The sequence below is a fragment of the Nicotiana tomentosiformis genome, chromosome 3, assembly GCF_000390325.3.
Source record: "Nicotiana tomentosiformis chromosome 3, ASM39032v3, whole genome shotgun sequence".
In the NCBI taxonomy this organism is placed as follows: domain Eukaryota; kingdom Viridiplantae; phylum Streptophyta; class Magnoliopsida; order Solanales; family Solanaceae; genus Nicotiana; species Nicotiana tomentosiformis.
The window spans coordinates 113,399,676-113,424,275 of record NC_090814.1 but is presented as its reverse complement, the minus strand read 5'-3'; the positions used below and the strand labels follow the sequence as shown (position 1 = coordinate 113,424,275).

At 35.7% G+C, this 24,600-nt stretch overlaps 2 protein-coding genes and 1 long non-coding RNA gene across 5 annotated transcripts; 1 reads left to right on the top strand and 2 right to left on the bottom strand.

The window, feature by feature from the left end:
* Positions 1-6,114: 6,114 nt before the first annotated feature.
* Positions 6,115-16,701, top strand: LOC104096121 (FKBP12-interacting protein of 37 kDa). The gene is made up of 14 exons (XM_009602737.4): positions 6,115-6,285; positions 6,398-6,440; positions 6,530-6,591; positions 9,655-9,722; positions 9,833-9,869; positions 10,723-10,810; positions 11,248-11,312; positions 11,401-11,478; positions 12,176-12,223; positions 14,103-14,156; positions 14,492-14,653; positions 14,867-14,936; positions 15,981-16,036; positions 16,134-16,701. Exons 1-14 carry the CDS (start codon positions 6,259-6,261, stop codon positions 16,299-16,301), a joined length of 1,026 nt encoding a protein of 341 aa, XP_009601032.1. The 5' UTR covers positions 6,115-6,258; the 3' UTR covers positions 16,302-16,701.
* On the bottom strand, positions 13,825-14,114 carry LOC138907156 (uncharacterized). The gene is made up of 2 exons (XR_011414917.1): positions 13,990-14,114; positions 13,825-13,940 (listed from the first exon to the last, which is right to left on the bottom strand). It is a non-coding gene; the product is annotated as an uncharacterized lncRNA (long non-coding RNA).
* A 1,979-nt stretch (positions 16,702-18,680) lies between the features above and the next one.
* On the bottom strand, positions 18,681-24,334 carry LOC104096892 (SUPPRESSOR OF ABI3-5). Of its 3 annotated transcripts, none has more exons than XM_009604307.4 (10): positions 24,025-24,334; positions 23,717-23,793; positions 23,441-23,570; positions 22,776-22,833; positions 22,568-22,692; positions 22,396-22,488; positions 21,389-21,661; positions 20,484-20,704; positions 19,615-19,833; positions 18,681-19,029 (listed from the first exon to the last, which is right to left on the bottom strand). In XM_009604307.4, the coding sequence occupies exons 1-10, from the start codon at positions 24,053-24,055 to the stop codon at positions 18,904-18,906; spliced, it is 1,353 nt and encodes a 450-aa protein (XP_009602602.1). In that variant the 5' UTR covers positions 24,056-24,334; the 3' UTR covers positions 18,681-18,903. The 3 variants fall into 3 exon arrangements, with proteins under 3 accessions (XP_009602602.1, XP_009601973.1, XP_009603200.1); XM_009603678.4 differs by having other exon boundaries at positions 23,688-23,793; positions 24,025-24,333; XM_009604905.4 differs by lacking the exon at positions 23,441-23,570 and having other exon boundaries at positions 24,025-24,333.
* Between the last annotated feature and the right edge of the window lie 266 nt (positions 24,335-24,600).

Here is a 24,600-nt window from a genome sequence, read left to right as displayed (position 1 = left end):
GCAGAAACCTCGTGCGTCACAACAACAAGTACAACAACAACAATGACAATAATGCAAGGGTACGGCAAATAAGTCAACTCAGAAATTTCAGAACTCAAATACACGGATGAACTAATTCACAATGAGTAGTCACAATAGAGAATGTTAGTCATAATAAGAACATTTCAACAAGGACGAAAATAATATGTAACAACTGCCCACAATGTACAGTTTAACAACAAGGGAGCTAACACAAGTCGAATGATTCCAAATAAGGACAAGTCAACTAAGATATAGGATATCTAAACTTCTTTTAAGGTCGGACAATTACGAAAGAGACACAACAAATTCCATTAAGAATAAGCAGCAGAAAGATAATCAGAGTTTCACTTAAGGATGAACAATTACAGAAGAAATAATTATAACTTCAAATAAAGATAAGCAGTTAGGGAAAGATAACATGACAATAAAAGAGATAACAAATTCAATTAAGGCACAGATGAATCAAATAAACAACAAGAGTGGATCATGAAGCAATTAACTCTAATTAAAACAGGTAAAGGTGAAACCAGTAATTAAGAAACGTATTCATAACAAAACAACTGCATATTCAGTAAATACAAGAACCTAAGAACCCTAAAAGGCCAACTTTCCACAAATAAGTCCGAGCACGTACTCGTCACATCGCGTACACGGACTACAATTAGCATAGAGACTCAAATCCTAAGGGGTAGTTCCCCCACACGACGTTAGGCAAGATACTTACCTCAAAGAAGACAAACCGATACTCAAAATAAACTTCTCGGTGAAATGGCCTCTGGACGGCTCAAATATAACCAAAATAACTTCAAAGCACAAATAAAACTCATAAGAAACTATTTCGGATCATAAAGCCTCAATCTTTATCAAAATATAAAAAAAAGAAATCGTCCCACAGGCCCGCACCTCGGAACCCGAAAAATTTTACAAAACCCGAACATTCATTCCGATACTAGTTAAACCATACTAAAATTATTAAATTTCGATACCAATTCGTCCCTCAAATCATGTTTTTTCATTTTGAAAGTTTTCTTCAAAAATCCCCAATTTTCTCAACCCAAAACACAAATTAAATGATAAAAATATAGATAAAATTACGGAACATAATAAACTATAGGTGAAGAACACTTAACCAATCAATTTGCTTGAAAAACCCATAAAGAATCGCTCAAAACCGAGCTCTAGAATTTCCCAAAATGTTAAAAATGGCTAACCCTCGAAATAGAGAACTTTATATTCTACCTAGGTATTTGTACATCGCGGAAGAAGAACTGCGATCGCGAAGAGGTAATGGCTACTGCCCGGAATGGGTGTTGTGCGATCGCGAACAAAAATGTGCGATTGCGAAGAAGGAAAATAATGGCCCAGGAACTGGGATACGCGAACGCGTGAAGCGGCACGCGAACGCGAAGGAAGGGAAAGCACGCTTACGCATTCGCGAATAGAACAGTGCGAACGCGTAGAGGAAATGGTCACCAGCTCCTAGTTTCTACTACACGAACGCAATGGAGCTGACGCGAATACGAAGAAGGGGAAGGCAGGCTTCTGCGATCGCGAAATGAGGCATGCGAACGCGAAGAACAAATATTTCTTCCTCCAAAATTACTCTTCGCGAACGCGAAGGAACATACACGAACGCGAAAGAGAAACCAGATGACAGATTCAGCAGTTCAAAAATAGAAGAAAATGGCCCGTAGCCCATCAAACAACGCCGAAACTGTAAATCGCGCCAATAATCGAACTTATAAACTTTCAAATCTTCCAACTTCAAAAATTCGTGCCGAAACCTATCAAATCAACCCGGAATTACGTTGAATTTTGCAGGCAAGTCCCAAATGACATAACGAAACTGTTCCAACTCTCGGAATCGCATTCCTACCCCTATATCCCCAAAGTCAACTATTGGTCAAACCTCTCCACCTTCCAAACTTCAACTTTTTCCAACTTTTGTCGAAATGCTTCAAATCACCCCACAGACCTCCAAATCCTGACGCACGCCTAAGTCCAAAATCACCATACAAAGTTGTTGAAATCATCCAAAACCCATTCCGGAGTCGTTTACACAAAAGTCAAATTCCGGTCAACTCTTACCGCTTAAGCTTCCAAAACTAGAATCCTTCTTCCGATTTGACTCTGAATCATCCGGTAACTGAATTCGACCATGCACGCAAGTCAATACACATAATACGAAACTACTCAAGACCTTATGCCGCCGAACGAGACTTAAATTCTCAAAACGACCGATCGAGTCGTTATAATTTGTATTTGATTATTTTTGAGGTTAGCAACAAAAAAAGGCGGTGGCTGAATTTAAGGGAGAAAATAAAAAGGAGTACAAAGGAGTTGCAGCTTTGGTAATATTTTCACTTTCTGCAATGTTACAATACTTCCTTCTATAAAAAAAAGTGGCGGCTGAATTTAAGGGAGAAAAAAGAAAGGAGTACAAAGGAATTGTTCAAGCTTTGGTAATATTTTCACTTTATGCAATGTTACAATGCTTCCTTATCTAGCACTTGTGGTTGGTTGAGTGGTTTTGCTTTTATTTATTTATTTTAATTTTTTATATTGAATGTATGCGAATTTAAACCTGTGTGACTACATATTATATGTTGGCAAGATTCTCGTCTGTAGGGTTGGGTCGATTTGTCTAAATTTAATTATATATAAAAATATGTATTGGGTGTATGTGAACACAAATATATATGTATATATATTATTTTTTGTAAGTTTTATGTGCAGAATTTTGAAAAAGACTATTGTTTGTAATTTGTTGAAAGACAACACACGGACAAATTAATATGACAAAATATTATTTTTTGTCTATGAAGATGTAAGTTTTGCGTTTAATTTCTTCTTCTTTGTGTCTTTGGTACTAGCAACAAATTTGTAGCTAATATCGGAAGTGCACTTGGATGGAAACATGCAAAGACACTTTTAATGGTATGGAGCTAATCACGATTTTTAATTGCCAAAATCTTTTACTCTACTGTTTTTTATGAGTTTGATTTCCGACGGAGCACATTCTTTATTGATGCTTTTTTTTAAAGACAAAGTACGATTTCGCCGCTAATTAAGGAATTTTTTACTATAAAATATATTTTTCAAGATTCATATCCCTTGTGAGAAAAGGACTTATCGTCACTTTAATATGAAAATATAATTTTCTCACTTTAAAGTCTATAAGGTTTCTGTGTTTTTTAATAGGTATAAGAAATTCTACCAGTTCTGTTTCCCTCTATCTCTAATGGCTATATCCATCTCTTAGTTTTTTAGAATTTCATCGCATGGCTAGGAAAAACTCCAAGAAAGCACGCTTCACTATGGCTCTTTAAAATATTAAGTTAAACAAAATCAGATTTTTATAAATAATAGGTAACAATTATTGATCCACGAAGGAGCTTTGTGCAAGGCGAAGGAACTCCCTCTTGTATTATATCTAATATCAAGTGAAAAATTATTCAACCATTGCGAGGATGTTAATTCTTAGATTATATTGGTAAAAAGAAAGTTTGGTAGAAATTAATTGGCTCATTGATTTTGTAACTTGATAGTTGTAGGACTTATATTTGATCTAACACTTATATTTGCAAATAATAAGACATCAATATTGTCAAATTAAATAGTTACTTATTTATCTATTATTATTTTTATATTACTTATAAAAGCAATTTTGTCAGAGTTTTATGCCCTTCAAGGTTAAAGAAATTTCTTTAAGAGTAATCACACAAAAATATTTCATAATAGATAATGACCATTGTGAAATTTTGTATTCATTACATTACTTAAAATAATCTGACTAAACAAAAATATAAATATGTATCCATGTATCTCAAGTAGAATATATGCTTAACTTTTAGAGTTAAGTAATGAAGTGACAACATGATATATTTAGTAAATATGTTTAGATAATTGTCCTGGCCATATTTATTGCATTCAGCAGAAGAGGGGTAGAGTTAGGACACGTCATATATTTGTAAGGTATAATATATGAATAGCAACTGATCACATCAAGCTAGAGGATCTTTGAGTCTAAGTGAAAATGGAACACCAATAGGTAATGTATCAGTTTTTTCATGTGGTTTGCACAATTTAAATAATCGGATCAACAACAACCAAAAAAAAAAAACGGATCAGTAAGAATATATATATAAATATATACACACACGTAGAGAGACTTTTGAATTGCTAGGTACCACTACGAGCTCAATATATACGAGTGTTATATTCCATGAAATAACTCGAATTCACATCATTAACTTGCTTTAACTACTCATGCTCTCTCTCTCTCTCTCTCTCTCTCTCATATATATATATATATATATATATATATATATATATATATATATATATATATATATATATATATATATATATATATATACACACACACTAATTATTGAACTTCATATATAAATAACAATAGTTTATGCAATTAGAAGTGTATTACTTTTGGTACGTGCTTAATATTTGGACAGGATATCTCGTGCATTGCACGAACATAAAGACTAGTACTATATTAAAAATACGAGAGTCCTTAGCGAATTGCCGTTCACCTTTTTTACCCTTAAAAAATAAAGTTCGCGCTAGATAAAATGATCATTTAATTATTATCCTAATATTTAGTACTTTGAAATTGACTAAAATTTTGATTGTTAAATATTTACTTAATTGAACTAGGTAAGAAGTCCTAAAATTTAAGAATTTAAAGTCAATTAAAATTCTACCTCACATAAACTTTTTTCTTTATTTGAACTATATATGTAACATAATAATATTTCTTATATGTTACTTTTCATAGATGTATATTCTGTGAAAAAGGAGTAAATTAATAAAATTAAATTAACTAACCCAACCTGTAATTTTTATGCTAATAGCGCTATGTTTGGATCATCGTTACCCATCGTTTTATAATGTATTGTATTGTATCATTTTATGGATACAACGTTTGAATAGATTGTATCGTTTGCTGTTGTTAAATAACATTTTGTTGTTTGGTTTGACTGTATCGTAATGTACTGTAACTGATAAGTTCACTAAAATACCCCCAATTATTTTAATTAAAATTTATCAAGAATTACACGTAAAAATAATTTAAGACATCCTCTTTCTACTAATTTATCATTAATTATGTAGCTTGGAAACAAGAGCAAAAACCTAGGGAAAGAAAAGGTTAACTAATATTAGCAACAAAAAAAAATTAAAATAATGAAAAGAGACAAAGAATCGAATGGAGGTTAAAAAAAGGGGGCAAACCAAGTCTAGAAAAGATGGAAGAAGACAAAGTAGGTCAATAGGTTGGAGATTTGTAGTTAAAAAAAATAAATAAATGATAAAATAGAATTATAGAGTAATAAGTAAGGGTTTATTTGAAAAAAAAAAGGAAACGATCCCGCCACACCAAATCGGTTGTTTCATAAAATGAAGCTTTTGGTTGTTCCGGAACAATGGATTTAACAATGCGATACAATCAATTTTAAATAAACAATCAAAACAAACATGATTTTGGAATAACAATACAATAGGATATAATGCGTAACAACCATCCAAACAAGCTGTAAAGAGCACGTTAAAAAAATGTATGAAAAACACAATTTTGATTTAAAAAAAAAATATAGAAGAATCAATGATAATTCATATTTAAGGTAGGGGGTAGGCAATATTTTAGAATTTGAAGAGCAATTAGGACGCTCTTTTTCCTTTGAACAATAGAAAGACCTAGAATGGACGTATACTCAATTTTTTTTGTCCATTTTTATTTTTTTATACAATGAAGCAAGTATAAGAACAAGCTAAAGGAAAAATCACTAGAGTAGATCAAACTTCTAAATATGATTAATTTTATCATTTTGAAACTTGCAAATTTTTATATTATCACGCAAATATATTTTTTAAAATATTTTTATGTTATTTTTAGAAATTTATTTTAATTAACACAAGGGGTTGCGGGTATGCTAACACTAGTTACATAATAAGGTTAAGTTCTCATTCAAAAGGTGGACGGGTATTATTTCCTAATCCTTAAAAGTTAGGGGCTAAACTATAATTTACTCTTTTTTGCCTAATGAAATAAATTTGGTTTGGACGCAAGAGTAGAGAAGCCACGTGCAAGTTGTTCTACGGAGGAGTTAGAACCGGACGCAGCAAATCATTCCTCCTCCTTCCCCTGCACTTCACTGAAGCCTTCTTCAACAGCTTAGGGTTCCAAATTTAAATTCCAGACCTTTTGAATTGATTCCGCCAATGGCGTCCCATAACCACCTCGATGATGTAACTTCTTTTTTCTATTTCGATTTCTAGGGTTTTCTTGTCCAATAGAATTACTTGTATTTCCTGTATAAAATACCATGTTGAAGAATTTTCGTTTTTGGGGAATTGTCAGGACCTCGATTTTGGTGGAGATTTCGCCGGTACTAGGCGTTCAGGTTTGCTCATTCTTCCCCGCCATTGCCACCTTTACTGCAAGCTTTTTTCGTATATTTTTCGCCTTTAACACTTCAAAACGTGATTTTAGGTACCAAAAGAAGCTTTGGAGACCTTGACGATGATGAAGACGATATTTTTGGCTCTAAAAAGGTGCTGCCTTTTTTGTTTTTGTTTTTTACTTAATGTAATTTAAGTTGTCTTGTCAGCCATACTAGCAATTAGCAAACCAACTATGGTTCTAGGAAAAAGGAATAGTCAAGGTGCGGTTTGATGAATTGGAGAAATTGGAGACGGCCTTAATATGGTTTTGGTTTAGCCTGAGCCTGGTTTAACGTTGGATTTCTAAGTATTGATAATGACCATGAAACTGTCATTAATTTCATTTTAATTGCCAATATAGAAAAATATAACTTTCTGGACGTGATTTACATGATTGGAAGTTGGTGTGGTCTTAGCTAGATTAGATGATAGACTTTGAGGTGAGTGAAGTAAGGAGATTATGGCTTTTGAGAGAAAAGGTTATGCAATTTCTCTGCAGTGTTCCTATTGCTGTCATAAGATGTTGGTAAAATTCCTTTTAATTTTTTTTTGCAAGATGTCGTTAAAGTTGGTTATTCCTAACTTGCTAAACTGTTAAGTATTTTTCTAATGACCGAGAAATCCTCTATTTCAGCTCTAAAACTTGGGGGATGATGTTCTGCCCCTCTATGCTTCTCCACTTAAATAATGGACTTGGTGCAATAGTTGTTAATAAATTTTCACCGTGAATTATATGGTTAAATGATTTTATACTCACTAGAATTAGAAGACCACAATGTTATATAGTAGTGAATGTTGTGCTGCTAAAGTCTAATATTTTCACAGGATGAGTATTTCAGAGATGCGGATGTTTAGATGGATGTACGATTATGCAAGATTAGATAAGACTAAAAATGACCACATTCGCTATAAGGTGCAAGTACCACATATTGAGGATAAAATGAGATAAGGTCGCTTAAGATGGTATGGTCATGTCCTACATCGGCCTACAGATGCACCGGTCCCTAGGAATGAAACTATGGTGAGCGAAATTATTAAAAGGGGACGAGGTAGACCTAAAATTACGTGAAGGGAAGTTGTCTCAAAAGACCTATAATTCCTTGAAATTATTGTAGATATAGCTAAAGAGTAAAGATAGAGCACAATGGAAGAAAAAGATATATATAGGTGATATCTACTAGTTGAAAATAGATTTTACTCTTGTTAGTACGCTGGTTTTTAACATATTGCTTTTCTAAGAGTATTTGACCTTATCATAGATTTATATGCCAGTAAAAATATAGAAATTTTTTATTATTACTGCTACTGCTACTATTTATATTATTTGACTTATTTTTCCATGTTATTTTTATTTGGCGAAATACATAAACAAACACTTAAAGTTGGCCAAAAAATATTCCAACTATCTAATGACCTTCTAGACACATCTTCTTAGCGGAAGTGTCTTTTATGCACTTCACACCGACATGGCAAAAGAGGAGTGCTTCACTTAGACTTGGGCGCGTAAGAGTGTTAACTAAAGTCTTCTCTCTTTTTTCGGAATTAGATTATTTTATGTGGGGCCTACACTACATTTTCCATTTTTGCCCACAGTATTTCCACCTCATCCAAAACTTCATCTCCTCCAACATCATTTCTAACACCAGCGCCACCACCTTCCACCATAAATCTACCACCACTCTTTCTATCTTGACAAGATAAATCAATAGCGACTACAATGCCATAACAATTCATCGAGAACCATATTAGCATAACCCAGAAGCATAGGGACAAAACGATGAAGGAAGCACACCAGAATGGTGGCGACTAAGCAAAGCGAAAAACGAAGAACCGACAGCTATACTCCAATCGCTGACGACATTGCTTCCATCTTCGGTTGACACATGTTGGAGAAATTGGATTGGGTTGACTCGACTCTGGCCTTCTAAAAAGTACATATGTACAAGTTATTCTGCATCTTTCTACACTAGATGCTTTGAAGGCATTACTACTCCAAATTATGTTCTTAAGGCTAGGTGTTTAACATGTCTTTGTAGTTGGAGTAATCTCTCCCCCTGTCAATTCCCCTGAATCTTTTTTGGACTTTGTTAGCTCCTTAACTTTAGATTAGACCTTTTGTAATAGAGCTAGAATTGTCTTCTTTTTTGCTGTATTCCTTTGCTCTGTAAATTCTGAATTTTGCATCTTCTTGATGCCTTCTATGAAATACATTAACTTATCAAAAAAAAAGTTATTCTGCATCTTTCTTTCAGAATCGGGCCTGAATTTCTTAAAAAAATAGTGACTCGACTTCAGATTTGGAGCTGAACGACTCGCTCATCATCTTTTGGCTATTGCCTTTATAGTGCTGGGAGCTAGAATTTAAAAATGGTAGAAAAAGAATATAACTTAAATAGGAATTAATGAAGATGGGGAGGGAGGGGTTCTGTTCTGGCACCTTGTTGTTGTTGTTGTTGTTGTTGTATACTTCTTGCAAATTCCCTTTTTAATGATATGTGGCAATTTTTTTGTAAATGACACGTGTCATCATGTCATTTGGTCATTTGACACGTCACCCGTGATTGGCCTTCACGTGTGGGGTTTGTCGGATTCGGGTGTCCACGAGATACACTGAGGGCGAGTTGAGGTGTCTAGATGATTATTGGATAAGTTGGAATGTTCAGCTGGTAGTTGGGGGCAACATTAAGTGTCGGTTTATGTATTTTGTCTTTTTATTTAGTTTGATAATGACATGAGTTAAACTTAAATGGGGTACATGGTCAGTGATGATTTATATAGCCCACCCCAACTTGTTTAGGACTGAGGCATAATTGTTGTTGTAGTACAATTAGAAGAAGAAACAAAGATCAAGGGGAAAAGTCAATAGGTTACACAGGCAGTTGTACTGCTCATAATCACTCTCCTTGTTAAATTTACAAGACATGCTTCTCTTGGGACATTGCGAAATATTTAACATAATAAGGTGCACTTTTTGATATTGTCAAGGATTCAAATCCTTCAAGAATATTGAACTTGGACTGATGTGCAAGTTTACAAAACAATTTTACCACTATCTTCCATGATTTCTCACATGATAGGTGGGTTGCTCTCTTAAGCCCAGTCATATCAAACTAATAGGTGTCATAGGGACCTATTAGCAAGTTAATATTTATCATTTACTCCTTTCAATACTAGGGTAACTTGAAAGTAGAAGAAACAGCACCCGGTGCAGCGACGGGGATGATCTTGTCTCTTCGTGAGAGGTATGGTAGTTTGACCCTTGTTTCATATTTGTAAACGTTTTTTATATATATTTAATTAATTGCTTAGGTTTTGCCACTTTCTCACTGTCTTTTGTGCTTTGACATTGCAGTCTTCAGGACTGTAAAGACACCCTTGCATCATGTCAGGTGTATATCGTTTTAGATTTTGTTTTTTGTTTTCATGGTTATATTCAAAACAACCTGTCATCCTTTTTTTCAACATTGCATATTGATGCTGTGTGATTTTTAACTTTTTTCCATATTTATTATCAGAGCTCGTAAATCTAGATGTTTTCTTCGCTTGTGGTATGTTGGATTATCATGCTTTGTCTCAGTTAATATTCAAAATATATATAGGGTTTAATTAGCTTAGAAGTAAGCGCATATAGTGCCTTTCATGGGAAGTTGTTTTGTTCTTTCTCTGATACTTTACTCAATTCGTTCTTAAATTCATTTTAGATGCTTTCATAGTACAGGATAAGATCTCTTTCTTCCTTTGCCTGTCAGATAATAAATATGCTTTAATTAACATGTTGCCTTGATGGTGAATATTTATGTTGCACGGACCCTCCAAAATACTACCGCACCCGTGCCGGGTCCTCCAAAAGTGCACTACTTTTCGAGGATCCGACACGCACCCGGCAACATTTTCGGAGAGTCCAAGCAACATAATTGGTGATGATTTATTGACAACCCATCTTTTCATCAACATAAATAGTTCTTCCCTCTCCAGCCTGGTCTTTTGAGTTGAACTCTGCTACTCATATGTCCTTAAAATGCCCGAGGGGATAAGATTTCTAATTTCACAGTTTTCAGTCTTCTTTTGATGTTTTTGTGCCTTCCTTGATTCTTATGCTAACGCTAATATTCAAACTTTGTGTGGGGACTTTTGGGAACTGCACCACACTTAATGGAGCCTGAATTATGCTGTTGAATGACTAAAATTCTGACTGAAATGGCTTAAACTAATTACTGACTCAACTGTTTATGTTTGTTTCAGACAGAACTTGAAGCTGCAAAATCTGAAATACAAAAGTGGCGGTCTGCGTTTGAAAAGGAGTCTTTCATACCACCTGGCATGACACCTGGTATGTCCTTCTCAGCATCGTTGTACTGTGTGACCTATAATCCTGTTTCTCTTCTTCTGGTCTTTTTTAAATAAAAACAAATCTGTGTTTCCCCAGTTGCTGCTGTTTCTTTGAGTCATACAGGAAAGAAAAAGTATATCTATAATTCCCTCTGTCCCATTTGATGTATGATATGGTTTTGAAAGGGTATTGAATTTATGGGAAAGTTTGACTTGTTTGTTAAAGTAATAGGAGTAGTAGACTACTGTGATGCTTCCACCATCACATCGTTGCTTAAAGTTGAATTGTTCAAAATGCATCTGTTATCATTTGAAGTGTCACGTTTAACATGTGGGATCACCCTTAGAATGGAAAGTTTCTTTCATGTTAATTGAGATGGAGGGAGTAACTTTTTGTCTTTTTCCAATGAACAGAATTAACTCTACTCTTATTTGCAGAACCCAAGTTTGTGGTCAGTTATCTTCAGAACCTCAGATCATCAGAGGAGTCATTGCGTGAACAGGTTTTTGATTATTCCTCTTTATTTGTTCACTGCTAATAAAATTATTGAAACTCTTTTCTAATCATTTTCTCATCTTTGCAATCTGTAGTTGGAAAGAGCAAAAAAAAAGGAGTCTGCATTTATTGTGACTTTTGCCAAAAGAGAGCAGGAGATAGCTGAGTTGAAGGTAAAGTTGTCTATGGCCATCAAAAGATAGATTGCATCTGTTACATATATATTTTGAACTATCTTGTATGTGTTTGGATTTCATTGCTGTTCTCTCAACAAAAATAGGCAGGATATTTAGAGAAACATGTTATCTTAGTGTACGGCGAGAGAAACATATATGGAGCAAAAGAAAATGATTTCACTAAAAAAATGAAAACTGAGTTGGTTGAAAGTTATCTGAGTTTCCAGCTGTAAATTGCTTTACTCAGAGAAAATCTCTCGTCTTTATGGTGCCCAATGAAACTCACAACCTACATCTTAGGGTAAACAAGTCTATTGCTAGTCAACTGATCTTTCATTCTCGATTCTGTCAATTGGAGAGATCCGTGTTCTAATCAATATTAGCAATATTATGACAAGATCAAATCCAATGCCCTTATGTTATGAAATCTAGTTTTATCCTTGACAGCTGATCAGATGTCATGTCTTTCTTCTTTTGGGGCGAGGCTGGGGAAGAAGGCGGTGGAATGTTGTTGCTGAATGTTGAGTGTGTTAATTTTTACGACCCTTTTTGTGAAAGCATAGAATGTTGGGTGTTTTTTACCTTATCTTTTGTTGCTTTTATTTTAAAATGCATATATCCAATTCATAGCTTTCTCCTTAAGTTGTGCTGGTCAATTCTTTCTTCTTACTTTTCTTATTGGTAAATGTTTTAGTCTGCAGTTCGGGACCTTAGAGCTCAACTCAAGCCGCCATCTATGCAGGTAGTAATAGTATCTTTTCTTATTCATAGATCTGTTGTCTGCGTGCTCTATAATATAAACACAGAGGGAGGGAGGGAAGGAGGGAGGGCCCTGTCTTTGTCAATTAATTGGTGATTTTTCCACTTTACTCCTTTAAAAAGGAGTGCAATTTGTGTAATCTCTGTGTTGTATGTAGCTTGGTACAGGAGTAACATTAGGTTTACTCCTACACTTTACTCCTTTAGGTTGCTTGGTACAGGAGTAGCATTTTAGGAGTTCGGTTAGACTTTTGATTATGATGCTATTAGATGCTGCTTGATGAGTTATGAGGAAGTAAAGCATTTTAACCTGAATGTTGCTGAAATCTAAACGAATGTTCAAGTAGTTTGATATGTATTATGAAACTGTCAACCAAGGGAAGTGGTTCAGCTCTACTCCCACCTGGCTACCCTCTAACAAAAATAGAAGTCCCGCTCCTTTCTTGGGGTCATTTGTGACGCATAGTTTCTTTGTATACGGCGGAGGGTGGTAATTTTTCTACCACAGGTTAAATTAGTTTCACTCTACATCCCCACCTCATTCTTTTTATCTTGGCTTAGTTTTGTCTGCCAAAACGAGGACAACAGATTATCATGGCCGCCTAGATCTCAATTTTTAAACTTACTTATTCTTTCTGGTTCATTTGGATGTTGCGTTGATAATTTTATGCCGTTTGCTTAAATAATAACTTTATTAGCTGGTGCACCCTCATGTGTAACTTTTTATACATTTGATGCAAGTTCATTTTCACCTCCAGAGTAATGGAGCAAAGAGAACTGAAGAGTAAGAGCAGCATATTCTAACATCAAATCGCCCTATAAGATAGAACTGCTTAGAAACTGCAAATGGTGGCCTGGACCTCGTATCTGCTTGAATCATTCTGCCTAACCCTAATGTAGATCCTACTAGCTGAGTTTTGGATCTTTAATCTTTACAAAAAGATTTAGTCCTCAGTGGGTACTTGTTCTTTACTATCTATACTCCTAATTAAGGGACATATATTTACTATGTTACTCGGATTCCTCAAAAATATTGTTGGGTGCGTGTCGGATCCTCCAAATTTAGTGCATTTTTGGAGGATCCGACACGGGTATGGGATCACTTTTGGAGAGCCCGAGCAACATAGTATATTTATACTTTATCACAATTTTGTGGAGCCGGCACTATTTTTCCAACGATGCCATCATAATAACACTTGAAAAAAAATCAGAGATGTTAAAATTGTTATTGTATTTAATGGTGGTGATTTCCTTGTAGCTCAACTCTCCTTTGACAGTAATGCTCACAGTCACATCAGTTCAACCTTTTTTTTAAAGTTTATATCCTTTCCTAGTTGAACCAAAATTATGCACACACACCGGATGCCCCCTTAACTAGTTTCTCTAAGGTTTGGATTCGAATTTACTCGATGATGCCTAATAGATGTTCATGGTAGGTGAGAACAGATTACAGATGGTACTAAGAAGAAAGTTTCAAGGAATATATAATTAGTTCCAGTAATTTCCAGAAATTTAGGCGTTGCAATGCCAGATTTATGGAATAAAATCCTTTCTGATTTTTTTGTTCGCTATTTTCTTTCTAACTTTTTATCTTCTGAGAACAGCACTATGATTTGCTGAATACACTTTTGCAGCTTTGTGTTCTTTTCTGCTATGATATGTATCTGCATTGAGTGCTCTCTCTCTCTCTCTCTCTCTCTCTCTCTCTCTCTCTCTCTCTCTCTCATACACACACACACACACACTCACATCTTATACCATGGCTTTTAAAAAAAAAATTGGGTTCACGTTTGCTTTTAATCTCTTTGTTGGTGGTTCACTTTTTGCTCAGTTTCCTTATTCTTTTGGGGGTATATTAACAGGCACGGAAGCTATTGCTAGATCCAGCTATTCATGAAGAGTTCACTAGACTGAAGGTAAGTTATCTGGACGTTGATTTTAATTTCAAGTTGAAATGTATATAGAGGAGTTTGATACACTTATTTAGTGGTTCCATACTTTAACTTCATTGTGCCTCCAAGTCTCTATGATGGCTGGCTGGAATTTGTTATTTACTGGGGCTGTGTTCTGTTGGTGACATAGTTCCTGGTTACCTTTTGAATTGCTCTATGAGCTCTGATGATGCATCCTTTTGCCAATGAATAAAGCATGTTGGTGCTAAAATTTTTGGATGCTTTTGGCGTGTAGTTTATTTGAATTTCTCATCCTGATTTCACTCCTGCTTACATCTATTCTTGTTTTGCAATGCCAGAATTTGGTTGAGGAGAAGGATAAGAAAGTGAAGGAGTTGCATGATAACATTGCTGCAGTCAATTTTACCCCACAAAGCAAAATGGGGAAGATGCTAATGGCTAAATGTAGGACACTGCAAGAGGAAAATGAAGAGATTGGAAACCAGGCTAATGAAGGAAAGGTATTAAATGATTATCTTGATCAGTGAAGTGTGTAAAATATAAAATTCATTTAGTTAATTAGTTCACAACTGAATTTAGAGATGGAAGAGACTAGTCTATTCATAGGTTACCTAGTTGCTTAGCTTGGTTTTTCCAGGTTTGTTTAATTATGATGATTGCTTTAAAGGTGATACATGTGAGATGTTACAGAGCTTCTGTTTCTTCACTTGCAGATGCATGAATTAACAATGAAACTGGCTTTGCAGAAGTCTCAGAATGCTGAACTCAAAAGTCAATTTGAAGGTTAATGTTCTTTCAAGTTGCTTCATAAATACGCCTCTGTTTGCCCTTTGATCGGGATAGGAATTTTTTGTTTGCTGATTGTTTTATTGTGATTGATTGGTCTGTTTGGTACAACAGGTTCTAGATATGATCAGTGTAGTTGATAGTATTGGTGAGGATGTTTAGATTTGCTTTAAATGTTGAAACATTTGGTAATATTTGCGTATACTCCTCCGGTTCATGACATTACATGAGTAAATACATGGTCACTCTTACATTATAATTTGCTTTTTGGTAGAATTTATATGCTTCAGTAAGTATTGGACAAGGAACTACCACGTGATTCACATGCATATCTTCTCTGTACCCAGAAAGAAACCAGCTGCTGTCACCTGATCTGTGTGGTTACCATGCATCTGCATGCCCTTATTCTTGCGACAGTGAAGTCATGCCAGACACAAGGCATGCTTTTACATAGAATTGAGTTATATCATAATCAGAGAGAGTTGTACAATCCCAAACTGAGAAACATTTAATTCCTGCACTGGATCACCCATTAACCTGCTCTTGCCAGTGCTCACGATTTGTTTGTAGATCTTGCACTATGGAGCAACTGGGCTTCTGTAAGGGTGGGTCTTCATGCCTTCTCGTCCTTAGTTTCCATCCCCCCCCTGGGTGATGCAATATACATATTGAAGGGTGAAAAGTAAGATCTTTCCAACTGTGTAGTTTAGTTCTGTTACGTGAACTTATTTTAATGAAGTCGAAGCAGGTTGATGGTGGATTGTAGTATTTGATTTTTCACATTCATATATTTTGTGGGGAAAAAAGAAACACGACATAATTAGGCATCAAGCACCCTTGTTGCCTAAGGTATCTATATCTTTGCTAATTTTGTTGTAGGGTTTTCTTGACATGCGTTCATTTTCCTTCTAGCTCTCATCGGCATTCCTTTTTGTCTGACCTAACCTAACTAGTTTCTGTTGATTTGCCATCGTTATTGAGAATGCAATGATGAGTAGATTGATTCACTCAATATCTAACAATTTTTATTCCCACTTGCAGGCCTGTGCAAGCAGATAGAGGGACTGACAAACGATGTGGAAAGATCAAATGAAATGGTGCTTTACACAGTTTCCGTTTTATCTAGAGTGAAAGTCGGTATTAGATGACTTTTGAAGGATGTGGAGTTTAATGCTTTAATCGTATTTGTCCTAGGTACTAATCTTGCAAGAGAAACTTGAAGAGAAGGATGAAGAGATCAGTAAGCTGAAGGAAGAGCTGAATGAAAGAAACACTGTGATGGAGAAAACCGAATTAACTCCTGATAAAACTGCCAGTGATGAGGGAATGACAGCTACAGAAGCACAGGCAGAGAATGAGTAGGCTACTGGAATTAGACTAGTGCTATTTGTATGGTAACACATCTTATTTTTCCTTTCCAACAAAAGTTTTGTTTGGTCATTGCGTTCGGTGCTTTACCTTCATATGTGAAGCTACTCTTTATCGATTAATTATTTATCCATAAATGGTACAACAACAAAGCAAATGGAAGATGAAGCCGCCGACCTGACAACAAGAACACTCACTTCCAAATGCACTTGTAAAGTAACAAGGCATGACCATATCTACTCAACTGATAAGCTGCAGACAGTCATACCAACTGGTAGCTGCAGTTCGTGTATTTAGTTCCCTATCCATCACACCAGCACCAGTATGTTCTCTTTTGGGTAACATTAGAGAAACGCAGAACATTTTTACAAGTATTAACTTGCAATTTGGCCGATGTGTTATTGTGTGGCACTGTGAGGGTTGTTCTTTTTGTAAAGTGTAGCCAATCTAGCTGCGGCAAAGTGCATCGTTAAATCACTCCACTTTGCTTTTTCCTCTTCAATTATGCAGTAAGCACGTTTCATTTCATCAATATATGGAAAGACGACAATACTGCCTAACCGGCAAATGGGCTTCAAAACCAAATTGTCATCCCGATTTATGTTCATTATTCTAATTATTTTGATATTTCCGACAAAGTCTAAACTAATTTACTAACAATATATTTTTGGAAGATCTAAAACATTAATTTCATTAATAAAAATATTAAAAGTTTTAATTAATCAAAGCAACTTTACAACTTAATCGATCACAATTTAGGTGTCTCATGGTTTTTGAAACAAGATTGGACGTGATTCTTTTGTACCTTGACGAAAGTCCAAGAACACAAATGTTTAGAGAATTTGAAGCTTTTCATGTATAAAACGGGAATTAATTTCATTACCAAAGTTATTTTTGTTTTGTTTGGGACAACAAAGTCACCTAACTATTGATTTTTGACTAAAAAAAAAATAAAGAACATCCATTTGGCATGTCATATTAAAAAATACACTTTTTAATATCTGCCACCGATGGACTGCAGTTGGTACTGGAAGAAAATTAATTCACTAAGGGAAAAGATGTAAGCATGGTATAGCCAGGACAAATACAAACTCACTCTTGATGGGAAGTACTCTATTACACGAAGTTATAATGCACTATTGGGACCTCAGGTTAGAGTAAGAGAAGCTGACCTTATATGGAACGCCATCTCCCAACCAAAACACAAGCTTAATCTCTGGATAGCAATGCAAGGAAGGTTGCTAACCAAAGATAGGATGATCATGTTGCATATTAAGATACTAATTGTTGCTTATGTGAAAACCATGCACAGGAAACTGCAAGGCACCTATTTGCAGAATGCTCTTGGATAAAGGAAGTTCGACAACAACTAATGACATGGTTAGGAACTGCTATACAACTGGGAGAGGTAAAGCAAGTGCTGGAGTGGATCAATCGAAGACATTGGCCAAGATTAAAAAAGGAAGTGGTGACAGCAGTGTGGAGTGCAATGGTGTATCACGCATGGAGGGCCAGAAACTGAAAAAATTTCAAAGGAATAAATGTACATACAAAGATAGTTGTGAGACAGATCAAGCAGTAAACCATAGAGAGAATAGAGATAGTTAAATTGTCAAAGAAAGCACGTAGATGCCAGAGTATTATTCAGAAACTTATTTGTAATTAGATGCAGTCGGAGGCCTAGTGGTTTGCAATACTCTTCTTAGAAGATGGTTGTGAAACTAGGTGCTCTTTAGGTGTAAAGCTTTTTTTTTGTTATGGTAATATTCACAATTGTTACCAAAAAAATAACAACAACTACACAAACAACAACAACAACAATAACAAACCCAGTGTATTAATATGAAAACTCATTTAACACATGTCCCTTATACCCATTTATTCTATCCGATAAGAAAATGGATCTAATTTTAAAATAACAAGTTCTAGTCTTTAGCAGTGTTAACTTATATGATAGATTTCAATGTGGTTAAGCCAAGTAGCGCATTAAGAAAAGGACGCATGGGAAAATTAGGACAAAACTAATTTAGACAAAATCGATAAGAATTGTAATAAAAATTTTGAATTGATAAGTGAAAGATAAAGTTTTAAATTTGAATTCAAAACTAAATATTAAAAAACAGATATAAACAATACGCTCCACTGGATAATCCCATGAAGTACCATTTTGAAGTTTAGATAGTCGTATCAGATATATATCATTTTCGAATATCTGTATCAAATATGCAATTATAACTACTCATCGGCAAAAAGGGCATAATAGTTGTAAAGCTATTAAACTATTATTAATCAATAGTTATTTGTGTAGTATTTCAGAAGAAGAAAAAGGGGGCAGAATTTCGCACAACCCAACACCAAAAATTAGGAAGCTAATTTGGGACACTTTCTTTTCTAACATTTGGTCCAACAACTTTTTATATGATTTTTAAGTGATATTTTAATCTATCTTAACAATACAGTGTTCAATAAAATAGGTCCTAAGCATATAAGTGACAAGTAAAAAGGCAACAAATAGTAAACTAAGCTGATTGAGCAGACAAGTGAAGTTAGATTATTACATTCTACCAGACAGCCAACAAGGAATTACATCCCTCATTTATTTAGAACTGTACATCAACTGCTTTCTTCTTTCATCGTTCCACCCTAATCCTGCAGAACCTTTGTTTCCTGTGGCCTGTAATGGTTCGATCAAACCATTGTTGCTGCGGCCAAGTGCCTCCCCCTGTGCAAACAGCCAAGCCATTAAGTGACAATACCATTAGTACATTTGCAAATTTCACTTAAGCAGTTTCTTTCACAAATCGTGAGGTGACATTATCTTCATTATTAGACATAGCACTGAAATTACCCACAAAGAGAATCTAATAATTTTCAAATATAGATGGTAGGAACTTTTTCTTTTTGATAAAAGACGGATTCTGAATACATCCGCTCAAAGACTCAGCGGGAATGGTATGTGATTCGCCAATCTGGGGCAAAGAAAGCCGTCCAACCTTAAAGTTAAAGAGGCCCACAGCAACCTTCTAATGAATTAACAAGGAAAAGGTTCCTTTTCCACACAAGTGAAAAGATTGGATGGACACCTAGAGATAGTCGATCAATTTGAAAGAAAGAAATAGAACAACATTCGGAGTATTGGTCTAGGTGAATCTCCTTTTATCTTTTGTCATAGAAAGGTAAAAGTCTAGGCGGGTTTCTACTTTCTTGAGGTCATAAGATAAAGCATTTCTAAGTTATGTGAAACCACCTCATGACAATTGTAGCTAAAATTATAATTCCTGAGCTCAGTGAAAGTTTTAAATTATACCTCCTTCCAGCCCATGTTTTCCAAAATTTTTCTGGCATAGCTACCAGCTCCAAATGAATTGCTCAAGGATTCAGAAAGAGCTTCCTCTCGACCAGCAGATGTATCCAAAGGAACAGAATCATCACAGTTGGGTGAATTTTTTTGCCCTGGACCAACACCAAACCCGCCATGCAATGCTCTTCTTTCTGCAGCTCTGTCCCTGTACACAGGGTCTCTGTCCTGGAATGACAAAATGACACAATTTAACAGATAGGTAAGATATAGATCCTAGTGCATGCCCATCTAACCACTGAACAAAAGCCCTTACCACTGAACATACATGGTAGAATTCTCCCAACCACTGAACAAAAGCCCCTCTATCCAGGAGCCCCAAATGGCCCTTACCCACTTTTTTCCTTGGTGACTCAAACATATAACCTTACGCTTGGAGATGGAGGGTCCCTACCACTAGATCATCCCTCCCTCGTCTTCGATTGGTTATTTTATCACTAATGAGAATGAAATCATCATCCATCCAAACACAGCTCAGCACTAGCACTATTGTCTCGATATTTCATTTTATGTTGTTTGTTAGCTGTAGTGACATGTTATTTTATCTTCACTCTTTTTAGCTGTGCTGATCATCTAAATACTTCAACACAATTTACCACTTTTCCCCGATAACAAATTTTCTAGTTCAGCAAATTATGGATAGTAATTCTTTTCGAAAAGGTCTAACTCATTTTTAGAGCTTTAAGATACTAAATCTGCTAAAAAACTCACCCTAATTGACTGCATAAAGGAACTTGATCTCAAATGACCAATAACCCAAATCATCTCTAAGTAGAAAAATTGTAAAGTACTTGAAACATAAAGTGGACGTAAAATACCCTTTCAGGCGCACTGATCTCTAATGGCAGACACACATCCTCCTCACCAGGTAGCCCTGTGCTTATGGGTTTATATCTTTCAGTGACTGGTGAGCATGTCTGGATTTCTCTGCTGATTGACATTTGTGGAAAGCGCCAATTTTTCGTTGGATTGGAAGAATCATAATTGGACAAAGAAGCCAGATATTGTGTGCTAGGGTTTCTCAACCTATACACCTGACCTGTAGGAAGGAAACATTATGATAGAACGCCGGCAAAGATAGAAACTAGGATGGCCCATGCCTTAATTAAAATTTCATACTCAAGATAAGAAAACAAACATCTTTTTATGACAGCACATAAACAGAATTTTTCTTTACTTGAGTTTCTACACAAGCATTCTGTGAATTTGCTGATGCGGTGGATTTAATGAAATAAATGATTGTATCTGCAATTTTCACTTCCTTTTAGTGCAAGCTTATTTCAGAATGCCGAAATCCCTATTCCTTCAAAGTTGCACCTCATTACATCTCCTTTACTGTCCAGATATACATACTATAACTTACATGACTTGACCTAAAATATGAACGATCACGAATGAATGTGAATGCATAAATGCTGATGACAGAAACAGGAAAAGAAATTATTGGGCCATTAAGTTTTGCCAGGGCAGCATGAGTGCGCTCACATGTAACAAAATAAAAAGGAAGTTTCTAGCACATGGAATGAAAATATCACAGATTGAATAAAGAGAACATATGAAAGGGAATTACGTTACTTGAGATTCTTTTAAAAAGTATATCACAATAGTTTAACTGGCCATATTCTAAACCTCAACTAAAACAGGACATGTTAGCAGTAAGTGATATGTGTAATTGCATAGGATGCAGAAGATTCCCTGTAAATGGAAATTTGACAATGCAAACCTGATGTAACTCGTACCAGATCAAGATGGACTTCACATACTGGAGCAGTTTTAAGAAGATGGCCACTCGAGGGCATTGATGGATGCAACTTAGCAGTGGGCTTCACCAGTCGTCCAACCAGCCTGGCCACCCTCCTTTTTCGACCTTTTCTGATCTTTTTAACCACTGACCAGTCCCACAAATCAACAGCCTGAATATGTGACAGAGAATCTTCAAATGGTCGTTCAACTTGACCATACTGGGCTCGCCAGCTTTCTTCCTCCAAACAAACGCCTGTTCTGAGGAAACTTCAGTCAATTTCATGCATACAAGACTATGAAAATGAAGAAGTTCAAAATATGCATCATATTATTTCAAAATCCCCAAAATCCTTCTTCTTTCCTTGCTTGCCTATTCCATTTTTTTTCCGCATGAGTTGCAGCATAGAGGAATCCCTGAGGTAGTCAAGATTTTTCTTAACTCCCACTTTGTTCGAACTACAAAAAGAAATAAGAGAGAGAGAGAGGGGGGGGGGGGGGGGAATTTTCCCACAACACTGCTAAGAATGCCAAATACTTGTTCCATCTGAACTCCGAAAATGGACAGATTCACCATCATTAGTTCTCTCCGGAGACCCCAAATAATTTTTTATGAGGAAATCTTCCCCATTGGGGTGCAGCCCTTCCCTGGATCCTGCGTGAGCACGGGATGCTTCGTGCACCAGGCTGCCCTTTTTATATCTTCCTCTACTAAGTCTTGAATTTCTAAACTACTATATCATTGGAGAAGAGTTAAACCTATACAACAACTACTATGCCTCAATCTCACTAAGAGTTAAACCTGTCAATAGAACAAAATGCTAGACAAAAAGAGAAAAGCAAAGGAAGCAATTGACGATAGGCAAACTTTTTGCCACGCCCAGATGCATTCCGGCAACAATTCATCAACATTTCAACACTAATGCTTAATTCCAAGTGAGAAAAATTATATATAATAAAGAAATGCCGAGTACCAAAATCAATACTAACCTTCATCCATGACATCTGCATTTGGATCAGCAGAATCTGTCCAGTCATCTGGTATCCATTCACCTTCCTCGAGTTCATATGTGCTATCATTCCCTGCACCAACCAAGGTAGAATGACTTGCAATACAGTAGTTCAAATCATATTTTGAGCAAAGCAGAAATCTTGAACCAACCAGGTGCGGACAAATATGAGCTATCTGTTTCATTTGTTTCTGGAGCAACTGTCATGTCAGGAGTACTATTGGCAGCTTGAGTGGAATAATTTGCCAGATAAAGTTCAATGAGAGTTTCTTCAAGCCTGACAGTAGAAGTATTACACCAGTTGGAAAGAAAAATTACTACAAGAACAAACGTACAAGATAACTAAACACATTGTTTTACCACTCTGAGGGTGGTGGTGGATTTTCTGGAAGCTTGCAATCGGTATTCTCCAACTGCTCTGCTTAGAGGGAAATTGAAAGAGAAAGTTAGCGACAGTCAAGTGCAGATGACTTCTAAATTACCAAAAATAAGGATTATCATGCCCAAATAGTTTTCTATTGAAAGTAGGTCGCAATTCGAAGAACAACGATTATACTTAGGGTGAAAACCCTACTGGTGGTGACAAAGGACTGATACACAAAGTAAAATAACATAAGAATTTACAGATATCATAAGTGAAGAAATTGCATGAATAAACATCTTACATCAAACACTTTTCACAGGTTAAATAGATCAGCAATGAGCAAACAATGAGCAAAACTGATTCGATAATAATTCAGCCTGTAATAATTCAGAAGAAACTGCTACAATTCATTTAACTCCAAATGGACAACAGAAGTATGTAACCAAAGAAACCACTTTTCACAGTTTATAGGGAAACCGATTCCTAGTAATGGCTCCACATCTATGTATCTTAGACTACTCGCACCCACCAAGTTGCAACAAAAAGTTTGAATAGCTCGAAACTTAATGGATAAGCAAAGTATATTTACTGCAGCAACAAACTTCATCACAAAACACAATATCTTATACATAAGCATAGACAGGCAGGCAAACTTATTCACCATCAGAGAGCTCAAAAGGAAGTGGTTCAACTGTTTGAGCCACAGTTTCACTGATGTCTGCATTTATCTCATCTTTGTCAGACTCTGCAGGTGCAACGCCCTCACAACCATTCTTTTCAGGAGAACCACCCTGACGTTAAATAATAAACGAGCTTTACAAACACAAATCACTCCGAAATCAACTACTACGCTAACGTTTGGATGTCGTAAATTGGAAGGCTTAACCCAAAGAAAAAAAAAGAAAAACCTGAGAATACTCCATGAGAACATAAGTACCATTTTCGAATTTGTAATATAGGCCATCTTTACAGCTGTAGTACCAGCCTGCTTGAGGATCGTGATAAAATCCAGCGCTGCATCAAACCAGACCAAGGTCACACATATTAGCTACAAATGAACGCGAGAAATAACGATTAATCTTAAGTAATTAATATAATTGCTAAAAGAACTCCAAATTCTACGAAACTCAGATTAAATTCAGAAGTGAATAAAATGTTAAGCCCTAATTTCAGGAGCGGAAAAGAGAAAAAAGGAATGGAATTGGAGATGAATCACGGAAATTGTTCGAAAAAAGAAGACAGTACCGGGCGTGGTAGTAAAGCTGAGAACTTTCATCCCATACGAACTGATTTTCGCTTTGCTCGGATTCCTCCAGCTCTTCTTTCTCGGTTTCCGCCATTACTAAGCTTTCAATGTCGATTGAGAAATTCTACTTGTTGAGGTAGAGTTGGAGATCAATATGATGTGAAGGATTATTTCAATTTTAATGCACTCATTTACTTCAGAATTCCTAAAAATTGAAGTCTCTATAAACGTACAGGATCATGAATTCTAGTTTTAGCCACTTTTGCGCCATAGGGCTATTATGATAATGGATATTGTTCTGTCAAAAAATTGCAAAAATATAACAATTTTTTGGCCTTTTGTTCTATAGACAGAACTTTAGGGTCAAAAGATAAAAATATTGCACTTGTTAAACTTTCTACCCATGGAACAAGGGAACAAAACATTCAAGACCATTTACTTTAAGGGCTATTTGTGTACTTCACCCTTGTTATGTGGCCCATTTAGTAAAGATGGAGTGCGTTAAGGTCCATGGAATAATTGGACTCATATTTCAGGAGTAGCCCAACCCAACAAGATAGTGGGGATGTGGCCGC